Genomic DNA, 17527 nt, shown 5'->3' with positions numbered 1-17527 from the left:
GCTGGGTTTGGGGTGGAGGTGAGGATTGAGGCTGGGTTTGGTGTGGAAGTGAGGATTGAGGCTGGGTTTAGGGGGTGGAGCTGAGGATTGAGGTTGGGTTTGGGGTGGAGGTGAGGATTGAGGCTGGGTTTAGGGGTGGAGGTGAGGATTGAGGCTGGGTTTGGTGTGGAAGTGAGGATTGAGGCTGGGTTTGGGGTGGAGGTGAGGATTGAGGCTGGGTTTGGGGTGGAGGTGAGGATTGAGGCTGGGTTTAGGGGTGGAGGTGAGGATTGAGGCTGGGTTTGGTGTGGAGGTGAGGATTGAGGCTGGGTTTCGGGGGGTGGAGGTGAGGATTGGGTGGGGCTGAGGATTGAGGCTGGGTTAGGGGTTGGGTTTGAGTTTTGAGACTGGGTTGAATTGGGGTTTGTTGTTGGGTTTGGCGGGAGAAAGCTCTGCCTGTACTAAACATGGCGGTAAAGCAATGGAAATAGCCTCATTGCCGAAGGCGCATGCGGGTGGAGCGGCCACTCGGGACTTTAATTTCCGGTTAAGTGCTGGTGTTTTCATCGTTCGGGCGGAAAATTAATTCCGGGTTAGTCCTCCGGAAGAGGATGTGAACAAATAAAGTGCATCGGAGGTGACGTCATTCAAAAACAGAAACAGCGTCAGGAATAAGGTGAAAAACCGGGATCTGAGGGGAGATGGATTGGGATCTGAGGGGAGGGAGATTGGGATCTCCCGGGGAGGGATTTGGGATCTGAGGGGAGATGGATTGGGATCTGAGGGGAGGGAGATTGGGATCTGAGGGGAGATGGATTGGGATCTGAGGGGAGGGAGATTGGGATCTCCCGGGGAGATGGATTGGGATCTGAGGGGAGGGAGATTGGGATCTGAGGGGAGATGGATTGGGATCTGAGGGGAGGGAGATTGGGATCTGAGGGGAGATGGATTGGGATCTGAGGGGAGGGAGATTGGGATCTGAGGGGAGATGGATTGGGATCTGAGGGGAGGGAGATTGGGATCTCCCGGGGAGGGATTTGGGATCTGAGGGGAGATGGATTGGGATCTGAGGGGAGATGGATTGGGATCTGAGGGGAGGGAGATTGGGATCTGAGGGGAGATGGATTGGGATCTGAGGGGAGGGAGATTGGGATCTGAGGGGAGATGGATTGGGATCTGAGGGGAGATGGATTGGGATCTGAGGGGAGGGAGATTGGGATCTGAGGGGAGATGGATTGGGATCTGAGGGGAGATGGATTGGGATCTGAGGGGAGGGAGATTGGGATCTGAGGGGAGATGGATTGGGATCTGAGGGGAGATGGATTGGGATCTGAGGGGAGGGAGATTGGGATCTGAGGGGAGATGGATTGGGATCTGAGGGGAGGGAGATTGGGATCTGAGGGGAGATGGATTGGGATCTGAGGGGAGGGAGATTGGGATCTGAGGGGAGATGGATTGGGATCTGAGGGGAGATGGATTGGGATCTGAGGGGTGAGGGAGATTGGGATCTCCCGGGGAGGGATTTGGGTTCTGAGGGGAGGGAGATTGGGATCTCCCGGGAAGGGATTTGGGTTCTGAGGGGAGGGAGATTGGGATCTCCCGGGAAGGGATTTGGGATCTGAGGGGAGGGAGATTGGGATCTGAGGGGAGATGGATTGGGATCTGAGGGGAGGGGTATTGGGATCTGAGGGGAGATGGATTGGGATCTGAGGGGAGGGAGATTGGGATCTGAGGGGAGGTGGATTGGGATCTGAGGGGAGGGAGATTGGGATCTGAGGGGAGATGGATTGGGATCTGAGGGGAGATGGATTGGGATCTGAGGGGAGATGGATTGGGATCTGAGGGGAGGGAGATTGGGATCTGAGGGGAGATGGATTGGGATCTGAATGGTGAGGGAGATTGTGATCTGAGGGGAGATGGATTGGGATCTGAGGGGAGATGGATTGGGATCTGAGGGGTGAGGGAGATTGTGATCTCCCGGGAAGGGGTTTGGGATCTGAGGGGAGGGGTTTGGGATCTCCTGGGAAGTGTTTGGGATCCTGTCCTTACTTTAAGATCCTGTTCATATATTCGAACATAAAATCATAAGGAATAGGAGCAGGAGTAGACGAAATGGGCCCTTCATTTAATAGGATCATGGCTGTTCCTCGACCCTAACTCCACTTCCTCACCTCTTATTCTTCTAAACTCCAGAGTATAGGCCCATTCTATTCAATCTCTTCTCATAGACAGCCCTCTCTATTGAATCTTTGTTGCACCCCCTCTTAGGCAAATATATCCTTCCTTAGAAATGAAGATTAAAACTGTACACAGTAATCCTGATGTGGCCTCAGCAAGGCTCTGTACAATTGCAGCAAAACTTCCTTATCCTTGTACACCAATCCCCTAGCAATAAAGGCCAACATATATCATTTACCCTCCGAATTGCTTGCTGTACCTGCATGTTAATTTCCTGTGTTTCTGATACAAGGATATCCAAATCCCTCTGAACACCAACATTGAATAGCCTCTCACCATTTAAAAAAATTCTATTTTCTGCTCTTCCTACCAAAGTGAAGAATCTCACACTTTCCCCATATTATACTCTACCTGCCACATTCTTGCCCACTCACTTAACCTGTCTAACCTGCAGACTCTTGTGTCCTCCTCATAGCCTGCATTCCCACCTAGCTTTGTATTGTCAGCAAACTTGATTAGATGGATTGTATATAGCTGAGGCCCCAGCACAGATCCTTGTGGACAAACTGAAAATGACCCATTAAATTCCTTCTGTCTGTTTTCTGTTCTTTAACCAAACTTCTGTCCTTGCTAATATATTACCCCTAACCACATGACAACAACCTTTTGAGTGACACCTTACTGAGTGCCTTTTGAAAATCCGAATACACAACATCCACTGGCTCCCCTTTATCTACCCTGTTAGTTACATCCTCAATAAGCTCTAGTAGAATTTCCCTTTCATAAAACCATGTGGACTCTGCCTAATCATATCATGATTTTCTAAATGTTCTGTTGCCACTTCCTTAAAAATGGAGTCCAGCATTTTCCTGGAGACTGATGTCAGGCTAACTGGCCTATCGTTCCTTGCTTCCTCTCTCCTTTCTTGAATAGCAGTGTTACATTTGCTGACATATATGGAATTAGACGATCAGCCATGATCTTTTTTGAATGGCGGAGAATGGCCGAATGGCCTACTCCTCCTATTTTCTATGTTTCTATTACAGCCAGTGCAGCCACTATCCCTTTTAAAGCCGTCAGGTCCAGGGGATTTGTCAGCTTTCAGTCCCATTAATTTGTTAGTACTTTTTCTTTGCTAATATTAAATCATTTAAGTTTCTCACTCTCATTAGACTCTTGGCTCCCAACTGTTCCTGCTATGTTTCTGGTGTCTTCACCGCGAATGTGTATTTGACATCTCCGCCATTTCCTTACTCCCCATTATAATTTCTCTTGTATCAGCCGCTAAGGAACCCACATTTACTTTTGCTACTCTCTTCCTTTTTACATACTTGTGGATGGTTTTATATTTCTGGCTAGTTTACTGATTCTGTTTTCACCCTCTTTATCAATTTTTTGATCCTCCTTTACTGGTTTCTAAAACTCCCAATTCTCAGGCTTGCTGCTTTTCTTGGTAATATTATAAGCTTTCTCTTTTCATCTAAAAATATGCTTAACCTCTTTAGATAGCCATGAATGGATCTCTTTGCCATGGAGTTTATTTCTCAATAGAATGTAGATTCATTGAGAATTGTGAAATATTTCTTTAAACGTTCACCATTGCTCACATATCATCAAACCTTTTAATCTAATTTCCTAATCTACCTTTGCCAACTCACCCTCATATCATAGAATTGTTACAGCACAGAAGGAGGCCATTCGGTCCATCGTGTCTGCACCGGCTCTCTGAATGAGCAGTTCACCTAGTGCCAATCCCCAACCTTCTCCCCATAACTCTGCACGTTCTTCTTTTTCAGGTAACTATTCCCTTTTGAATGTCTCGATTGAACCTGCCTCCACCGCACTCTCTGGCAGTGAATTCCAGATCCTAACCACTCGCTACGTGAAAAAGTTTTTCCTCATGTCACCTTTACTTCTTTTGCCAGTTACTTTAAATCTGTGCCCTCTCGTTCTTGATCCTTTCACGAGTGGGAACAGTTTCTTTCTATCTACTCTGTCCAGACCCCTCATGCTTTTGAATACCTCTATCAAATCACCTCTCAGCCTTCTCTTCTCCAAGGAAAACAATACTAACTTCTCCAATCTATCTCCATAACTGAAATTCCTCATCCCTGGAACCAATCTTTTCTGCACTCTGTCCAATGCTCTCACGTCTTTCCTTAAATGCGGCTTCCGGAACTGGACGCAATACTCCAGCTGAGGCCGAACTAGTGTCTTATACAAGTTCAACATAACCTCCTTGTTCTTGTACTCTATGCCCCTATAAATAAAGCCCAGGATACTGTATGCTTTATTAACTCTCTCAACCTGCCCTGCCACCTTCACTGACTTATGCACATATATACCCAGGTCCCTCTGCTCCTGCACCCACTTTAGAATTGTACCCTTTATTCTATATTATCTCTCCATGTTCTTCCTACCAAAACGAATCACTTCCCATTTCTCCTCATTGAACTTCATCTTCCATAAGCGTCTCTATGTCCTTTTGAAGTTCTACACTATTCTCACAGTTCACAATGCTTCCAAGTTTCATATCGTCTACAGATTTTGAAATTGTGCCCTGTACACCAAGGTCTAGGTTATCAATACGGCAGCACGGGTTAGATACAGAGTAAAGCTCCAACTACTAATGCCACCCTTACTCAACCTCTGTCTGTTTCTCCACATCTCTCACTACCTGCGACACCCTGTCTCTGACCCTCTTTCTCCCACTCCCCATCCACAGAGAAAAAGGAAGAGATTAAGATAGGGAGTATACAGAGGGAGATAGAAAGAGAAAAGCGGTGAGATAGACTTGGAAAGTGAGTAACAGAGAGGGGAAGAGAGAGATAAAGATGAAGAGAGATTACCAGCGATTACCTCTTTCTCCATGCCTATCAATCCCTTCCTAATTGTTACCCTCTCCATCTACATTTCTCCTTCTATCGGATGTTTCACACTCCATGCCTCTTTGTTTGCTTTATGGATTGCTTTAGTATTTGGTGAGAATGTTGATCCAGTGAAATTTTGCCCCAGTGCGATGAATAGATACTATATTAACTTATTGCAGTGTTAAGGTACTGTCTATACTGAGTGTAACAACATTTGCGGCATCCCATCATGTAATGTACTTTGCTGTCTATTGTGGCTTTATTTAAATTCAATACTCTGGTTTCAGACTTAGGTACGTTACTCTGTAGTGTGAAATTCTACCATATTAAGTTCACTCTTTCTTACGATGAGGTTACTAATTAACCTTAAAATAAGATCTAAAATAGCCTCTTCCCTGGTTGGTTCCACAACGTACTGTTCTAAGAAGTGCAAGTTCACTAGATTGGTTCCTGGGATGAGAGGGTTGTCCTTTGATGACAGACTGAGTAAATTGGGTCTATATTCTCAGGAACTTAGAACAAGAGGTTCTGTTACTGAAACATAAAAGATTCTGAAGGGCCTTGACAGAGTAGACACCGAGAGGTTGTTTACCCTGGCTGGGGAATTTGGAACACGGGGACACAGCCTCTGGATAAGGAACTGATCATTTAAGACTAAATGAGGCAAAAGTTTTTCACTCAGAGGGTCGTAAATCTTTGGAATTCTGTACTCCAGAGGGTTGTGGATGCTTCATTGTCGAATACATTTAAGGCTGGGATTGACAGATTTTTGGTTTCTCAGGGAATCAGGGGATATGGGGAGCAGGCAGGAAAGTGGAGTAGAGGCGGAAAATCAGCCATGATCATATTGAATGATGGAGCAGTCTCGAAGGGCCAAATGGTCTATTCCTGCTTCTATTTCTTATTTTCTTATGTCTGGAATGCATTCCATGAATTCATCCTCCAAACTACTTTTGCCGATTTGATTTGTCCAGTCTGTATGAGGATTAATGTCCCCATGATTATGGCAATGTCTTTGTTACAAGTTCCTCTTATTTCTTGATTAATATTCTGTCCAACAGGAAAATATTGCTAGTGAGCTTATAAACTACTCCCACCAGCATTCTCTAATCCATGTTATTTCTTATTTGCAACCATACTGATTCTATTTCTAGCTCTTCCAAGCCAGGATCCTTTGTTACCACTATCCTTATGTCATCCTTTATTATCAGGGCTATCCTGTCCTCTTTTTCCATTTTGTCTGTCTTTACCCTGGAATATTTAGTTCCCAACTTTAGTTACCATGAAATCATGTATCTGTAATGGCTACTAGATCAAACCCATTTATTTATCTCTATTTGTGCCATTGACTGGTGCGTCTTGCTATGAATGTTTCGTGCATTCGGATAAAGCGCCTTTAATTTTAACTTTTTACCATTTTTCCCTGATTTGACCTTATCCACTGATGCACCATTACATACAAACATACGAATTAGAAACATACGAATTAGGAGCAGGAGTAGGCCACTCGGCCCTTCGAGCCTGCTCTGCCATTCAATAAGTTCATGGCTGAACTGATTACTCCACATTTCCACCTACCCCTGATAACTTTCCACCCCCTTGCTTATCAAGAATCTATCTACCTCTGCCTTAAAAATATTCAAAGACTCTGCTTCCACTGCCTTTTGGGGAAGAGAATTCCAAAGACTCATGACCCTCTGAGAGAAAAAAATTCTCTTCATCTCTGTCTTAAACGGGTGACCTTTTATTTCTAAACAGTGACCCCTTGTTCTAGATTCTCCCACAAGGGGAAACATCCTTTCCACATCCACCCTGTCACGACCCCTCAGGATCTTATATGTTTTAATCAAGTTGCCTCTTACTCTTCTAAATTCCAGTGGATACAAGCCTAGCCTGTCTAATCTAACCTTGTAAGACAGCCGCCCATTCCAGGTATTAGTCTAGTAAACCTTCTCTGAACTGCCTCCAACTCATTTACATCCTTCCTTAAATAAGGAGACCAGTACTGTACACAGTACTCCAGATGTGGTCTCAACAATGTCCTGTGTAGCTGAAGCATAACCTCCCTACTTTTGTATTCAATTCCCCTCGCAATAAACAATAACATTATATTAGCTTTCCTAATTACTTACTGTACCTGCATACTAACCTTTTGTGATTCATGTACTAGGACACCCAGATCCCTCTGCACCTCAGAGCTCTGCAATCTCACCATTTAGATAATATGTCTTTTTTTAAATTCTTCCTGCCAAAGTGGACAATTTCCCTCTTTCCCACATTATACTCCATTTGCCAGGTCTTTGCCCACTCACTTAACCTATCTATATCCCTTTGTAGCTCCCTTATGGCCTCTTCACAAGTTATTTTCCTACCTATCTTTGTGCCATCAGCAAATTTAGCAACCATACCTTTGGTCCCTTCATCCAAGTCATTTATATAAATTGTAAAAAGTTGAAACCCCAGATCCCTGTGGCACACCACTCGTTACATCTTGCCAACCAGAAAATTACCCATTTATGTGTACTCTCTGTTTCCTGTTAGCTAGCCAATCTTCTATCCATGCCAATATGTTTCCTCTACACCATGAGCTTTTATTTTCTGCAATAACCTTTGATGTGGCACCTTATCAAATGCCTTTTGGAAATCTAAGTACAATACATCCACCTGTTCCCCTTTATCCACAACACATGTAACTCCCTCAAAGAACTCCAATAAATTTGTTAAACATGATTTCCCTTTCACAAAACCATGTTGACTCTGCATGATTACCTTGAATGTTTCTAAATGCCCTGCTATAACGTTTTTAATAATAACTTCTAACATTTTCCCTGAGACAGTTGTTAAGCTAACTGGCCTGTAGTTTCCTGCTTTCTGTCTCCCTCCCTTTTTGAATAAAGGAGTTACATTCGCTATTTTCCAATCTAACGGAACCTTCCTGGAATCTAGGGAATTTTGGAAAAGCAAAACTAACACATCAACTATCTCGTTAGCCACTTCTTTTAACACCTTAGGATGAAGTCTATCAGGACACGGGGACTTGTCAGCCGCAGCTCCAACAATGTGTTCAGTACCACTTCCCTGGTGATTGTAATTTTCTTGAGTTCCTCCCTCCCTTCCATTTCCTGACTTACAGCTAATACTGGGATGTTACTTGTATCCTCAATAGTGAAGACCGATGCAAAATATCTGTTCAATTCATCTGCCATCTCCTTATTATCCATTATTAATTCCCCAGGCTCACTTTCTATAGGACCAACGCTCACTTTGTTAACTATTCTTTTTAAATATCTATAGAAACTCTTACTCTCTGTCTTTATATTTCTAGCTAGCTTTCTCTCATACTCTAATTTAACTTCCTTATCAAACTTTTAGTCATTCTTTGCTGTTTTTTATATTCTGTCCAATCTTCTAACCTGCCACCCATCTTTGTGTAATTATAGGCTTTTTCTTTAAGTTTGATATGATCTTTAACTGTTTTAGTTAACCACAGTTGGCGGGCCCCACCCTTGGAATTTTTCTTTCTCATTGAAATGTATCTATTCTGTGTAGTCTGAAATATCCCTTAAATGTCTAACGCTGCATCTCTATTGACCTATCCTTTAACGTGATTTGCCAGTTCACGTTAGCTAGCTCTGCTTTCATGCCCTCATAATTGCCCTTATTTAAGTTTAAAATACCTAGTCTTGGACCCACTCTTCTCTCCCTCAGACTGAATGTAAAATTCAATCATATTATGATCGCTGCTACTTAGGGGCGCCTTAACTTGTAGTGTCGAAGGGTGTTGTAGGGTACAGAGGGACATAGATAGGCTGCAGAGCTGGGCTGAGAGATGGCAAATGGAGTTTAATGCGGAGAAGTGTGAGGTGATTCACTTTGGAAGGAGTAACAGCAATGCAGAGTACTGGGCTAATTCTTGGTAGTGTAGATGAGCAGAGAGATCTTGGTGTCCAGGTACATAAATCCCTGAAAGTTGCTACCCAGGTTAATAGGGCTGTTAAGAAGGCATATGGTGTGTTAGCTTTTATTAGTAGGGGGATCGAGTTTCGGAGCCACGAGGTCATGATGCAGCTGTACAAAACTCTGGTGAGGCCGCACCTTGAGTATTGCGTGCAGTTCTGGTCACCGCATTATAGGAAGGATGTGGAAGCTTTGGAAAGGGTGCAGAGGAGATTTACTAGGATGTTGCCTGGTATGGAGGGAAGGTCTTACGAGGAAAGGCTGAGGGACTTGGGGTTGTTTTCGTTAGAGAGAAGGAGGAGGAGAGGTGACTTAATAGAGACATACAAGATAATCAGAGGGTTAGATAGGGTGGATAGTGAGAGTCTTTTTCCTCGGATGATGATGGCAAACACGAGGGGACATAGCTTTAAGTTGAGGGGTGATAGATATAGGACAGATGTCAGAGGTAGTTTCTTTACTCAGAGAGTAGTAGGGGCGTGGAACGCCCTGCCTGCAACAGTAGTAGACTCGCCAACTTTAAGGGCATTGAAGTGGTCATTGGATAGACATATGGATGAAAATGGAATAGTGTAGGTCAGATGATCGGCGCAACATCGAGGGCCGAAGGGCCTGTACTGCGCTGTAATGTTCTAAAAAAACTATGAGGTCATTAATTAATGCTATCTCGTTGCACAGTACCAGGTCTAGTATAGCCTGCTCTCTGGTTGGCTCCAGAACGTATTGTTCCAAGAAATTATCCTGAAAACATTCTTTGTACTCCTCATCTAGGCTACCTCTGCCCATCTGATTTTTCCAGTCTATATGTAGGTTACAATCTCCTATAATTATCGCTATACCTTTCTGACAAGCTGCCATTATTTCTTCCTTTATACCCCGTCCTATAGCGTGGTTAATGTTAGGTGGCCTTTGCACCACTCCCACAAGTGACTTGCCTTTATGATTTCTCATTTCTACCCAAACTGCTTCTAAATCCTAGTCTCCTGAACTTAGGTCATCCCTCTCCATTGTGCTAATACCATCATTAATTAACAGAGCTACCCCTCCACCTTTTCCTAGCCTCCTAAATGCCACGTACTCTTCAATATTCAGGTCCCAATCTATGTCGTCCTGCAGCCATGTCTCTGTAATGACTATCAGATCGTACTTATTTATTTCTATTTACGCTCTCAGTTCATCTGTTTTGTTTCGAATGCTGTGTGCATTCAACTATAGAGCCTTTAGTTTTGTCCTTTTATTATTTTTGTAACCTCTAACCTTATCTGTTGATTTACTCTTAGATTTGTACAGTCTGTCTATTATTTCCCGTATTAATAGCTTTCTCTCTTGCCTTGTCTCTACTCCTTGATTTACCATATCTTCCCAGATTTGATCCCTTGCCCCCACTATTCAGTTTTAAACCCTCTCTACTTCCCTAGTTATGCAGCTCGCTAGAACAGCAGCCCCAACACGGTTTAGGTGTAGACCATCCCAACAGTACAGCCACCACTTTGTCCAGTACTGGTGCCAGTGCCGCACGAACCGGAACCTACTTCTACCACACCAGTCTTTGACCCTTATTGTTAAACTCTGTGGCTCTTCCTGTCACACTCTGCTTATCTTTACCCAAAACACTACACTGCTCTGTGGCCTTGCCTTTTTTGATTTATACATTCCTCTTTCTCTTGCATCTTCCCCCCCACCCCCCGACCGAAGACGTGCAGGGGAGTTTTCCCCAGTATCCTGGACAATATTTATTCCTCTAGCAACATTACAGTGACAGATTATCTGGTCATTATCACATTGCTGTTTGTGGGAGCTTGCTGTGCGCAAATTGGCTGGCACTTTCCCTACATTACAATAGTGTCAACACTTCAAAAGTACTTCATTGGCTGTAAAGCACTTTGGGATGTCCTGTGGTCATGAAAGATGCTATATAAATGTAAATGTTTTTTAGTTTAAAACCTGATCTACAACCCCAGTTATACGATTCATACATTGGTCCCAGTCTGGTTTAAGTGCAGCCCGTCCCAACAGAACAGTTCCACTTTTCCCCAGTACAGGTCCCAGTGCCCAATGAATTGAAACCCCTGCCTCCCATACCACTCTTTGAGCCACCCATTCAACTCTTTGTTCTATTTGCCTCAGTGTCAATTGACACATGATTCAGGTAGTAATTTAGAGGTATTACATTTGAGGGTCTGCATTTTAATTTGGATCTCAGCTCCTCAAACTCCCTCAGCAGAACAGCATTCCATGTTCTACCTATGTCTTGGTTCCTACGTAGACCATGACAACTGGACTTTCCCCCTCCCATTCCAAGTTATTCTCCAGCCGCAAGGAGATGTCCTTAACGCTGGCACCGGGCGGGCAACACAACCTTCGGAACTCCTGGTCATGGCAGCAGAGAACAGTATCCATCACCCTGACAATACTGTCCTCTATCACTACAACATTCCATTTCACTTCTCCCCACTTGAGTGGCCTCCTGTACCATGGTCCTGTGGCCAGTTTGCTCATCCACCCTGCAGACGTTGCCCTCATCCACACAGGCAGCAAGAACCTCGTTCCTGTTGGATAAGTGCAAAGGTCAAGGCTCCTCCAGCAGTGCACCTGGGGTCCCCTTACCTGCCTGACTCACCGTCACACCCTCCTGTCCCTCACCACTAACTAGACCTGTACCACTTCCTAACCTAAGGAGTAACTCCCATCTCCCTGATGCCCTGCAATGTCTGCACCCCGGACTCCAGTTCAACAAAGATGAGCTGAAGTTCCTCGAGATGCAGACACCTACTGCAGATGTCTGGAATCGCGATGCCCTCCACAAACTCCCACGTGCTGCAGTTGTGGCACACCACCAGTGCTGCAATCCCTAATAGTTAACTATTCTATGCATTTGATCAACTTAGATTATAGTGTTTAATATTTTAAGTAAGCACTTGATGTAGTTTAAGTTATAAGTAGATAGACATCCTTCCATCTACGAAAGATGATGGACACAAACAATCCATTTCGGCAGGGTGTCTTCTCTTGGTGCACCTTTGCTGATGGCTGTGAAGGCCAATTCTTGAGAGGCAGGTTCTGTCACAAGTGCCGCATGTGGAGCTGCCAAGTGACACTGTTTGTTGTTATTTTTGACGTTGGCGCCTGTTGCCAAGCTGCTGTTGCAACTGGTCGTCGTGTAGTGCACACCAGTCCACACGATGTGTCACCATTTCCCTCTTTTGCCAGCGAGTGACTCCCAAGTACGATAGTCGACATTTAGGGCCTTCAGGGCACGCTGGCAAGTATCTTTCAAGCGGAACTTTGGATGCCCCACTGGTCGTCTGGCCCCGGCTACCCCACCATACACCACCAAAGGTACTGAAAACACAGATAGATTAAATGAACTATTTACCAGAAACAAACAACTATTAGGTATTGGAGGCACCTCCCTCCGTCTCTGCATTATCGATCCTATCTGTACATTAGGATCCTGTCCAGAGATTAGGGTGTTGTCCGTATGTCAGGATCCTGTCTATAGGTTTCTGTCCCTATTTATATGGATTCTGTCCATATAAAATTTTGCATCTTCCCTTTTGCTTGTGAACATTGCCAGGGGAGAGCATGTTAATAAAGGCAGATTTTGAACAGAGCCTGTTAAACTCTCCAGTGCAACATTGAGCATGAATGTTGGGTCCCGCTAATGAAATGTCCTTTTCCACAGAGTCCAGGAGCAGCAAGGGACTGACAGGGAAGCTACAATGTTCAGCGACATGGATTTTGAAATTGAAGAGGATAAATTGTGAGTAATTGTTACTCTGAATAAATACCCCAGTGGCACTAAAACGTTAACTTACTGATTTTGCATGCATTCATGGGATGTGGGTGTCACTGGCAAGACTGGCATTTATTGCCCATCTCTGCTGTCTCTGAGAACCTTCTGGAACTGCTGCCGTCCATATGGTGAAGGTATTCCCACAGCGCTGTTAGGTAGGGAGTTCCAAGATTTTGATCCAATGACAATGAAGGAATGGTGATATATGTCCAAGTCAGGATGGTGTATGACTTGGAGGGGAACTAGAAGGTGGTGGTGTTCCCATATACCTGCTTTGCGATGGTAGAGGTCGTGTGTTTGGGAGGTTCCGGTGTCAAAGCCTTGGTGAACTGTTGCAGTGCCTCTTGTAGTTGGTACACACTGCAGTCACGGTGTGCCAGTGGTGGAGGGAGTCCATACTTAGGGGCAACGACCAAGTGGACTGCTCTGTCCGGGTTGGTAGCGAGCTTCTTGCATGTTGCTGTGGCTGCTGCAATCCAGGTGAGTGGTTGTTGTCCCATCACACTCCTGACCTGAGCCTTGTAGGTGCTAGCGGGCTTTGTGGTGTCAGAAAGTGAGCCACTGTTGACAAAGTACATAGAATTGCATAGAATTTATAGTGCAGAAGCAGATCCAATTGGTGTTAATGCTCCATACAAGTCTCCTCCCACCTCTCTTCATCAAACTCTATCAACATAAATTTCTATTCTTTTCTCTCTCATATGTTTATCCAGCTTCTCCTTAAATGCATCTATTCAATAAAGTGAAATCCGTGCTGACTATTATGGTTGCAGTTTCTAGATGTTTGTCTATTACATCTTTGAGTAAAGATTCCATTGTCTTTCCTACCATTGATGCTAAGGTAATTGGTCTATAGTCCCTGGATTTGTTCTATCTCGCCTTTTAAATACACGAATCACATTAGCTGTCCACCAGTCCTCTGGCACTATTCCCTTTTCTATTAACTTTTTTTTATATATATGCCTCGGCTATTTCTTCCTTAGCTTCTTTGAATACCCAGCTGCTGCCATGATATTGAAGTGCAGCTCTAGTTCATCTTCTGGTCAATGGTGCCGATCAGCCCAAGTTTGGGTGTCATCCAGACCCTGCTGTAGACTGGCATGGGCTTCTTCATTCTGAGAGGAAATGGAGCTGAACACTCTGGAATTGCCAGTGAACAGCCCCACTTGTGACAAAGGGAATGTTATTGATGAAGCAGCTGAAAATGGCGGGCTGAGAACATTTTACCGAGGAACTTCTGCAATGATGTCCTGGGGCTTGATGACTGCCTCCGACAACTGCAACCACCTTCTTGGTGTCGAGTGTGACTCAAACACTGGAGGGTTTTCCCTTTCTCCCCCCCTCCTGCTTTGAGCTCAGTTCTGCCAAAGCTCCTTGGTGCCATACTGGGTCGAATTCGGCCTCGCTGCCAAGGGGAAGCACTCTCACCTATTCTTTGACATTCAGCTTTTGCATCCATGTCTGGATCAAGGCTGTGCTGAGATTTGGAGCCAAATGAGTCTGTTTAACCCGAACTGCGGATCAGCAGATTATTGCTGAGTAGATGTCACTTGATGGCACAATTGATGACTCCATCCCTCACTTTACTAATGATTAGGGCAGGAATCTGATAGGACAGTGTTACGGCCACATGGTGTGACATGGTTGGTTCCCACTGTTCAACTGTCCACCTGACTGCAGCAAGTGTATTTGTGTTAGAGTCTAGCCCCTCGGTGTTTTATTTTGTAAATAGACAGCAACGGTTGTAGAGTCAGAAAGTCAATTGTTTATTGATCAATACGCCTTATTGCAAAATTGTCACAACCTCATTCACTCTGGCATGCGCGCACACACACAGGATGGAGGAAGGTGGCGTCTAGTTCTTTCTATTCATTCGGGGGAAGTGGGACCGCTGGCTAGGACAGCATTTATTGCCCATCCCTAATTGCCCTTGAGAAGGTGGTGGTGAGCTGCCTTCTTGAACTGCTGCGGTTGTTGGGGTGTAGGTGCACTCACAGTGCTGTTAGGAAGGGAGTTCCAAGATTTTGACCCAGCAACAGTGGAGGAACGGCGATATAGTTCCAAGTCAGGATGGTGTGTGGCCCGGAGGTGAACCTGCAGGTGGTGGTGTTCTCATGTAATTGCTGCCCTTGCCCATCTAGGTGCTAGGGTTCACGGGTTTGGAAGGTGCAGTCTAAGGAGCCTTGGTGAGTTCCTGCAGTGCATCTTGGAGATGGTACACACTGCTGCCACTGTGCGTCGGTGGTGGAAGGAGTGAATGGTAGTGGATGGGGTACCAATCAAGTGGGCTGCTTTGTCCTGGATGGTGTTGAGCTTCTTGAGTGTTGTTGGAGCTGCACCCATCCAGGCAAGTGGAGAGTATTCCATCACACTCCTGACTTGTGCCTTGTAGATGGTGGACAGGCTTTGGGGAGTCAGGAGGTGAGTTACTTGCTGCAGAATTCCCAGCCTCTGACCTGCTTTTGTAGCCACAACATTTATGTGGCTACTCCAGTTCAGTTTCTGGTCAATGGTGACCCCCAGGATGTTGATAGGGGGTGATTCAGGGATGGCAATGCCATTGAACATCAAAGGAAGATGGTTAGATTCTTTCTTGTTTGAGATGGTCATTACCTGGTATTTGTGTGGCGCAAATGTTACTTGCCACCTGTAAGGCTTGGATATTGTCCAGTTCTTGCTGCATTTCCACACAGACTGCTTCAGTATCTGAGGAGTCATGAATGGTGCTGAACATTGTGTAATCATCAGTGAACATCCCCACTTTTGACCTTATGATAGAGGGAAGGTCATTGATGAAGCAGCTGAAGATGGTTGGGCCTAGGACAGTTCCCTGAGGAACTCTGGCAGTAATGTCCTGGGACTAACATGATTGACCTCCAACAACCACAACCATCTTCCATTGTTCTAGGTATGACTCCCAACAAGTGGAGAGTTTCCCCCCCCCCATTTCCCATTGATTCCAGTTTTGTTAGGGCTCCTTGATGCCATACTCGGTCAAATGCTGCCGTGATGTTAAGGGCAGTCACTCTCACCTCATCTCTGGAGTTCAGCTTTTTTGACCATGTTTGGTCCAAGGCTGTAATGAGGTCAGTAGCTGAGTGGCCCTGGTGCAACCCAAACTGAACATCGGTGAGCAGGTCATTGCTGAGCAAGTACTGCTTGATCGCACTGCTGACGACCCCTTCCATCACTTTACTGATGATCGGGAGTAGACTGGGGCGGTAATTGGCCGGGCCGGAGTTATCCCGCTTTTTGTGCGTAGGACATACCTGGGCAATTTTCCACATTGCCAGATAGATGCCAGTGTTGTAGCTGTACTTGAACAGCTTGGCTAGGGGCGCAGCTAGTTCTGGAGCACAAGTCTTCAGTACTATAGCCTTTGCAGTATCCAGTGCCTTCAGCCGTTTCTTGATATCACGTGGAGTGAATCATATTTGTGCAAAAAGTTCTGTCTGCATTATATTAGAACACAGGCTTATCACTTTCAAAGACACAGATGCAGGCTTGACTGCAACCCCTCCTGCTGGTTTTTTGGCATACCAACAATTAGCCTAGACATGCCCAGATTTGCCACACTGGAAACATGTTGAGCAGACCCCTACTGGTTTATCCCCTAGGTTCCGTCTTTTGAAAGTTGGGTTTTCCTTCCCTGCTTTCCTTTCCTCGCGAGCCCATTTCTGCTTCCTCTGCATCCTTGCTATCTCTCCCTAGCTTGTAAGAGTTACTGGACCCAAATTTATTCGGAGTTAGGGATTTGTGTATTCATTCATAGTCGTCGGCCATTTTAGCTACTTCCTTTACTCTTGTGACTCTTTGTTCTTCGATGTGTGTTTTTATAGTACTTGAGCTGCTATTTTTGCTACTCTTCTGGCAACATCACTTCTCACAAATTTTCATATGAGGGTTCTAGCTTGAGAGATCATATCCAGCGATCAAAAACCATATGTTTAATTGTTTCAAATTCAATGTAAGTCTGTGTGGGTCTTTTTCGTATGTGTCAGAATTTCTGTCTATATGCTTTCAATAACAGCTGTTACGACCAGGTAAGAAAGGTGTCTTTTACTGTCTTCACCTGGTCTTATTGTAACAGGGTTTAATTTTTAAACACACTGTGTTTTGAGCTCCCCCTTGGTGAATCCTTGTTCACCACTTTCCAATTTGGCTTTCTTAGGTTTAAAGAAGAAAAGTGAAATTTTATTAAAACTTAAACTTCAACTCTAATTCGGTTAATGCCTATGGATACATGCCGCGTCCCACGCTAACATGCAGATGCGATACACACATGCAAATAGGGACAGAGAAGAGCAGAAGAAAAATAAAGTAGAGATGATTGAGGCAGTCTCTGAAGGGGATTTCTTGTTACTGTTTCTGTGTTTCCAGCTCACCGTGGAGTCTTTGATTGTAGACAGCTCTTACTTTTCGTTGCCAAGTATTCTTCTTAAACCTTGTCACGTAGGAGACTTTTCTCTCTTTGAGTTTACGTGTCTTCAGTGGTTTCCGAAGCTGGTGAGAATGAGATGAGAGTAGACAGGAGAGAGGTCTTTTCCAGTCCAGGAGCGAACAGCTTTCTGAGTTCAAAATTCTGTGGCCAGTTCAAATTCAAAAAACCAACAGCCAGCCAGTCATGTGACTAAACTGGTCTGACCACTTCTTCTGTGCTTTGGGGAAGCAAGGACTGGGTCCCTGTCTGCTAGCATGCAAATGTCTTTCCAGTCAGGGGCTTGGCAATTCCTTGTGATGGGACCTC

General features: G+C 44.9%; 1 protein-coding gene across 1 annotated transcript in view; it reads left to right on the top strand.

The window, feature by feature from the left end:
- The first annotated feature begins 587 nt into the window (after positions 1–587).
- The window catches only part of pick1 (protein interacting with prkca 1), a 47695-nt gene continuing 30755 nt past the window's right edge, over positions 588–17527 (top strand). Inside the window, exons 1-2 of the mRNA XM_068019963.1 lie at positions 588–655; positions 12670–12747. Of these exons, the coding sequence (XP_067876064.1) occupies positions 12707–12747 (41 nt within the window). The 5' untranslated portion in view covers positions 588–655; positions 12670–12706. The remainder of the gene's footprint in view (positions 656–12669; positions 12748–17527) is intronic.

This window comes from Heterodontus francisci, chromosome 41 (genome assembly GCF_036365525.1).
Source record: "Heterodontus francisci isolate sHetFra1 chromosome 41, sHetFra1.hap1, whole genome shotgun sequence".
Classification (NCBI taxonomy): domain Eukaryota; kingdom Metazoa; phylum Chordata; class Chondrichthyes; order Heterodontiformes; family Heterodontidae; genus Heterodontus; species Heterodontus francisci.
This window is presented reverse-complemented; position numbering and strand designations above follow the sequence as displayed.